The 7,014-nt window shown below is 57.8% G+C and overlaps 1 protein-coding gene across 1 annotated transcript in view; it reads right to left on the bottom strand.

The window, feature by feature from the left end:
• Positions 1-6,728, bottom strand: part of GLP1R (glucagon like peptide 1 receptor) — a 41,690-nt gene extending 34,962 nt beyond the window's left edge. The window contains exon 1 of the mRNA XM_012464349.3: positions 6,651-6,728. Within this exon, the coding sequence (XP_012319772.2) occupies positions 6,651-6,728 (78 nt within the window). The remainder of the gene's footprint in view (positions 1-6,650) is intronic.
• Positions 6,729-7,014: the final 286 nt, after the last annotated feature.

The following is a 7,014-nucleotide window of genomic DNA, read 5'->3' on the forward strand; positions in this document are numbered from 1 at the left end:
TCTGAGCAGAGCTGCGGATATAAAACTATCTTCAGACTGAGCTTCCCTGAGGATGGAGCTGTGTCTCCCTCAGACTGAGCTTCCTTGAGGACAGGGCTGTGACTCCCTCAGACTGGGGCTCCCTGAGGATGGGACTGTGTCTCCCCTCAGACTGGGGCTCCCTGAGGACGGGGCTGCTTCTCTCTCAGACCGGGGCTCCCTGAGGACAGGGCTGCGTCTCCCATCAGACTGGGGCTCCCTGAGGACGGGGCTGGGTCTCCCTCAGACTGGGGCTCCCTGAGGACGGGGCTGTGTCTCCCTCAGACTGGGGCTCCCTGAGGACGGGGCTGTGACTCCCTCAGATTGGGGCTCCCTGAGGACAGGGCTGCGTCTCCCTCAGACTGGAGCTCCCTGAGGACGGGGCTGTGTCCCCCCTCAGACTGGGGCTCCCTGAGGACGGGGCTGCGTCTCCCTCAGACTGGGGCTCCCTGAGGACGGGGCTGTGTCTCCCTCAGACTGAGGCTCCCTGAGGACGGGGCTGTGTCTCCCTCAGACTGGGGCTCCCTGAGGACGGGGCTGTGACTCCCTCAGACTGGGGCTCCCTGAGGACGGGGCTGTGTCTCCCTCAGACTGGGCCTCCCTGAGGACGGGGCTGTGTCTCCCTCAGACTGGGGCTCCCTGAGGACGGGGCTGTGTCTCCCCTCAGACTGGGGCTCCCTGAGGACGGGGCTGCTTCTCTCTCAGACTGGGGCTCCCTGAGGACGGGGCTGCTTCTCTCTCAGACTGGGGCTCCCTGAGGACAGGGCTGCTTCTCCCTCAGACTGGGGCTCCCTGAGGACGGGGCTGTGACTCCCTCAGACTGGGGCTCCCTGAGGACGGGGCTGTGTCTCCCCTCAGACTGGGGGTCCCTGAGGACGGAGCTGCGTCTCCCTCAGACTGGGCCTCCCTGAGGATGGGGCTGTGTCTCCCTCAGCCTGGGGCTCCCTGAGGACGGGGCTGTGTCTCCCTCAGACTGGGGATCCCTGAGGATGGGGATGTGACCCCCCTCAGACTGGGACTCCCGGAAGACAGGGCTGCGTCTCCCTCAGACTGGGGCTCCCTGAGGAAGGGGCTGTGAGTCCCTCTTAGGTGGGGGATTCCTGGCAATAGGAGCATCTTGTCCGTCCCTTCCCTGCGCCAGATCAGGGTTTCTAAATATATTTGAGCCTTCATCCCACCCCTGCAGGTGCACACACAGTACAAACTACACAGACTTGTGGCCTCTCCCACATCTTGTATTTATAGAAACCATAACTGTGCCAGGCTCTGGGTGGTCGTGAGGGAAGGGAACACAGGGAGTATAAAGGTGACTGAAGGAGCCCTGGCCCGAGAGAGTCCTCAGGCTACTTCGGGGTCAGGGTCAACGCTGTACAGGACAAGTGACCTCACAAGGGAGGCAGTGGGTGAAAGAGCTCAGGGAGTGGTTGGGGAGGGCTCAGTGTAGACTCGAGAGGCCTGGGGTACTGGGGACTGTGAGGTGGGGCTGGGGTGAAGGGAGCTGGGGGCAGACTGGGCTAGCAAGGAGGAGGGTGGGCATTTCAGCAGGAGGACACAGCAGGGAAAAGGCACAGAGATGGGGACGTCGGTGATCCAGTGAACAGAGGAGAGCTGTGAACTGTAGTCAGGAGGATTTTGGGAGGGCAGAGAGAGAGTGGTGGTGGGCCCTGGGACAGATAGGAGGCTCTGATCTGGGGAAAGGCTGGGGTAAGTGAGGCTGGGGCCACCCGGTGCCACAGGGTCTGGGTGCCCAGGTAACATAGTGGAGGCTGAATAGCCCTGACCTTGGGCTCAGATCTGGGCCTGGACCTGGCTCACCCAGACATCAGGTTTGCGACCGAGTGCAAGAGTTTTACGTTTTAGCCTCAGCTTACACTTGTGCAAACGGGAACAGCACCTCCTCCCCGATAGGATCACTGTGAGGACTGAGTTAAAGCTCAGGATGGCTGGCACATGGAGCAGGCCCAGTCAATGGCAGCTACCCCCATGATTTCTGCTGTTTAGAGGAAAGGGCAGAGTGGGAGGGAGTGACCAGGGTTCCTGGGAACTGGGTCCCCACCCCTTTCTCACTTCTAGGATCAACAAACTTCCAGAAAGAAGAAATGAATATATTTTCATGTCCCGTGACCAATCATTCTGCTTAATTTCTGCTATCTTCCAGTAGTAACCACAGCCAATGGCAAAGTGAAGTAGGGAGGAGGCTTGGGACCCCACTTCGTGTGAGGAGGGGCAAGGTGCTGCCCACCAGTGTCCCCCACCCTCCATTTCATCCTCCCACAACGTAAGTCCCTGCTGCAAGCCTGACAAGGTGGGGCTGTGGTGCTGGGGAATGGGGAGGAAGCAGTGCAGATGTCTCCATCCCTCACAAGGCAGCAGTGCTGACCAGGAGAGCAGGGCAGGGGTTGGGGGTGTCTGAGGGGCCATGGTAAGAGCGGGATGGCAGTTTTTAGAATCAAGACCTGACAGGCTTCATGGGATCTCTCTGAGGTGGAGGAAGGCACGTGGGAACACCTGGGTTGTAGGTTACAAGAAGGAGGGGGCATCCCTCAGATTCAGGAATTTTGGGAGTAAGCAGGAGACAGGAAAGAGGACACAGGAGGGAGTGGCGTGGTCTACAGGAAGGAGCACTGGACAGAGAGTTACAAATCCTTGGTCTAAATCCCAGCTCTGTTAATGCAGGACTGAAGAGACACACTTTATCTTTTTGGACCTCAGTTTCCTCATCAGTTGCCAGTTCTGCCGTCTGTAAAATGGGCACATCACTCTTAGACACTGCACAGATCCAACATGATAAAGCAGGTGAAAATCTTTGTGACTTCTCAAGTCCTATACAAGCAGGCAGCGTTCGAAGGAAGGACAGCAGGGAAGGATGTAGGTGGGGTGAAAGCCCCTGGGGTGGCGGGCTTTCCAATACCCCGGGGAGGGACTCCCTCTCCAAACACTGGCTGCCAACCTGAAAGTGCCTCCTGTTTCTCAGTGTGAATAAGTGTATCAGATTCTTTCCTTTTGGGGGGACCATTTTGGTTGAGGGGAAGGAGGAAAGAGATCTTGGACTCTCCGTGCCATGAGGTGGGAGTCATGGAGGAGGGCCTCTCAGAAGGAGGAAGGAGGGATTCCAATTCAAATTTCTGGAGGCCCCCAACTATGTCCAGCCCTGCAGGTTCCCTGGCATCTCCTCCCAGGACCCCCTAACCTCCCTCCTCTGTGTCACCTCCCAGAAGTCAAATCACGAAATCACGCCTTCCATCAACAGACCCCGTCTCTTTGACAGTCCCTTGTTTTTCTTTTCTTTCTTTTTTTTTTTTTGGAAAGCTCAGAGCTTACAATCCATTTTTTTCCCTAAGGGCTTTAGATATCTGAACAAAAGGACAGGAAAACCAATACTACACACATGCTCTCACAGTCACAAAAACCCCCACATGGACACACTGTCACATGCATCATCACACACACCCCCAAGCACATTCCCAATACCAAGACACTGACACAGATTCTCCCCCACCACACACAATCACTAACAGACTGCCACTCACATGCGGAGTCACTGTCCCCAACACACACAGAGGGACACACAGACACTGTCACAAGCACAGTCTCTCCTGCACATATAGACACACACTAGTAGACACCCATTCACACACCAAGATGCTACACACACACACAGACACATACACACACACAGACCCTCCCACAGACACAGTATCACGTGCAGGGTCACAAACACATAGACCCTGTCAGATGCACAACTGCATGCTGAGATGTTGCACATCCAGTGACTCATTCCCACACAGACTGTTACATACAGGGTCACTCACATACACATGGGAAATGGGGGCTCATACAGCCCACTCCCTTCTCCCCCGGTCTGTTTCAGTCTACCTGTCTCTGTCTCTGTGCCCCCACACCACACACACACACACATACATAGGAATTTTCCTAGGAGCAGGCTAGAGCTGAGGAAGCCTGTTTTGCCTTGGTGCAAGCATTCGAGGGCAGGATGTGGTTTCTTGGTTGCTGCTGCCCCAGCCCCCAGTCTGGGTCCTGTCCAGGAGGAAGCCCAGCTTAGAACAAAGTCCACACTGACCAAGGCTGAGGTGCTGGACTCCATCCGCCATTCACTGGAGTACAGAGACCCAGGGTCTCCGACAGCCCCTCTCTCCGTCCTGTGCTGCAGCCCTGGAAAACACTTCCAGATTCCCAAGGACAAATGGGTCAGTTCCCCTTTTTGACTAAAGTGACTAAATCTGCCATTTCGGGGCGCCAGTGTCTCAATCCCGTCCATAACCCTATGTGATAGAGTTTATGATCCCTATTTACAGATGACGAAATGGATTGGGGATAATCAAGTATCCAACTCAAGATCACCAGATAATAGCAGACTCTATATTTGAATCCAGTTCTGTCTGATTTTAACTTTGAGTGTCAAAGGCGTGCCTGTCTCCTCAGTAGGCCTGCTCCCTCACAGGGGTATTGGAGAGGTAAGGACCAGGGTAAGGGAGTGAGCATTCCCAGCAGCAATGAAAGAGTGGCCTAGGGCACCTTTTTCAGAAGTCAATTCAGCCATCCCCCTACCTGCAGGGATGCTGCTTCCAGCCTCACCAGACCTGACGGTGAGCAGCTCACTCTCAGACTTCTCCCTTCAGTCCTGTTTGAGTAGGAGGTGTTAGGTCAAGAGCCCAGCCCCTCACGCCTTTCTCCTCCCTGCTCCTGAACTGCGGGGCTACTTTATACATGGGACCCTCTTTATCTGAGCCCCCCATCAGCCACATGAGGGGAGTAACTCTAACCCTGCTGACTTCATAGACAGAAAACAAATGCAAAATTCACTATTTTTTAGTCGTATAAGCATGCATGAGGTTATGTCATAATTATTGCAGTCTATCCTCAAAGACCCCTGTGACTCAGATCTCTGTGGCAGCTCAGTGCCTCATAACAACGGCACACCCTCAAAGTTCCCTTTTCTGCTCAGGACCTGTCCCTGCCTATCCCTCTCTACTACCCCAATCCTGTTATGGCCTCAGGATGCTCAAATTTGCCCTAGCCTGGGGCTAAGGAATGAAATTGGATCAGAGGAAAGTGTGGGTTCAGGAGCCCAACACTTCTGGGAATAAGGCCTCTGGGAAAATAGCCCAGAGAAACTTTCCTCTTCCCTTTGCTCTCTTCCCTTCATTCAAACCAGATGTGTATACCTGGCCTGGAGCAGGATGAGACCAGGAAGCAGAGCCTCCCACCCCTACCCCAACCCAGTCCATACGAGGAGGGAACGATGAGCAAGAACCACGTCATGGGTCTGCAGCCCTGGCCCCTGAAAGATCCCAACCACACTAGGAAAGCCGCAGCCTGGCTAGGGGTACTGTGGGGAAGGTGCCTTGGAAGGGGGAGGATGTCTCCTGGGGCTCAGGGCAGCAGCTGGGCTGGGTAACAGGGGCAGGGAGAGGATGCGTCTGGAAAAGAATCTGGGGGCTGAACATGTGCTGGCACCTTAGCTGAGAGCCATGTCTGTTCACATCTGGGTTTTTAGCTGGGGTGGAGTCTGCCTTCACCAAGGCAATGGTTCTGGGACAAACTTCAAGGTTCTTCCAGGTCCACTCCCCACAGATCTCAGCTCTTTAGGTCTGAGGGTAGCAGTGGGAAGTGATAGGAAGAACCTGTTTCCTGACCCAGGACAGGCCACCCGAGTCTGTATCTCCTCTCTCCTTAAGCATGTCGTAGCATCTTTGGACAGCTCCCCTCTTCAAAAGCAGCTGACCACTGCCCCAAGCCCAGGAGCCCTGGACAGGAAAGGCAGCAAGGGCAGGAGAGAGGGGCTGCGGTGGTCCATCTGTGGCCTATTCTCTGGCGGCACCGAGGAGACCAGGTGCTCCTGTGTGTCCCGGTATGCGTTCTCCTGGTCCCTGTTGTCAGTGTAGGGTTAGAAAGAGAGGTCAGCAGCGTGGGTGAGGGTGGGGGTTGGGGCTGGCTGCTTCCAGAGGGGGGGCACTGAGCCTTCTGCCTGTTTGCTACAGAGGCTGGTAGGGGACAGGGGGGTAGGTTCCATCTAGGAGGTCACTGGGAAGGACAAGCTGCCACCGCAGGGTCCCGGCAGCCATGAATCAAAGGCTGTGCCTGGGGCTGATGAGAAAGGGAGACCAGCTGGGTCTCCTGGCCCTGTCAGCCCTCCCAGGGCCTTCTCAGTGTCTTTGAGCAGGTGGATTGTCTGGGGAGGCACCGCGGGAGAGGGGTCGGGGCAGACTGTGGGTCGGACGGAATCCGAGGGAACGCCAGGCTGTGCCAGGGCGGCTGACACGGTTTAGGAGAAGAAGGAGTTGGGAAAGTGGTGGGGAGGAAGGACATGCGGTGCAGAAGTCAGCGCAGGGCGGCCGTGGGGCAGCGGGTGCCAGGGCAGAGGGCCCCGGGCCGCCAGGAAGAGGGCGCCTCGCTGGAGCTGGGAGAATCCTCTGTCATCCAAGCCCCCACCTGGGCTTCCCAGCCCAGGAGCACCAAATCTCCAGTCCCTACTCTCCGCGAGGCTTTTGGATGCCCCCGCCAGCGGTTTCGGAGTTTCGCGCTGTCCCGGGGTCCCCAGCCAGGACATTACCCTTGCAGCCCGCCGCACCACCCCCTCCCCCGGTGCCGTCGGGGTCCCTGGGTCTCACCTGGGGGCGGGGGCCGGCCCTGCCCACCGCCCCGAGCAGCAGAAGCGCAAGGCGCAGCGGGCCGGGGGCGCCGGCCATGGCGGGGCGTTCAGGACTGGGCCATCGCTGCCACCTGCGGAACCGCGTGCGGCGACTGATCCCTGGCGGGAGGCGGGCGGCGGGCGGCGGGGGAGGAGCCGGCGAGGGGCCGCCCCGCCCGCGGGAGGGGCCGCGCAGGGTCCGGGTTCTTCCGCCCTGGCCGCCAGAGACCCCAGGGCCCGCCCCGCCCGCACCCGTCAGCCGGTCCCGGGCCGGGACGTATTGGGCAGTGCGCTCCAAGCGAGCGCGGCTGGGGATCAGGAAGCCCTGGAGGCGGCCACCAGCT

This window comes from Aotus nancymaae, unplaced genomic scaffold (assembly GCF_030222135.1).
Source record: "Aotus nancymaae isolate 86718 unplaced genomic scaffold, 86718_ANA_hifiasm-v0.15.2.pri h1tg000040l, whole genome shotgun sequence".
Classification (NCBI taxonomy): domain Eukaryota; kingdom Metazoa; phylum Chordata; class Mammalia; order Primates; family Aotidae; genus Aotus; species Aotus nancymaae.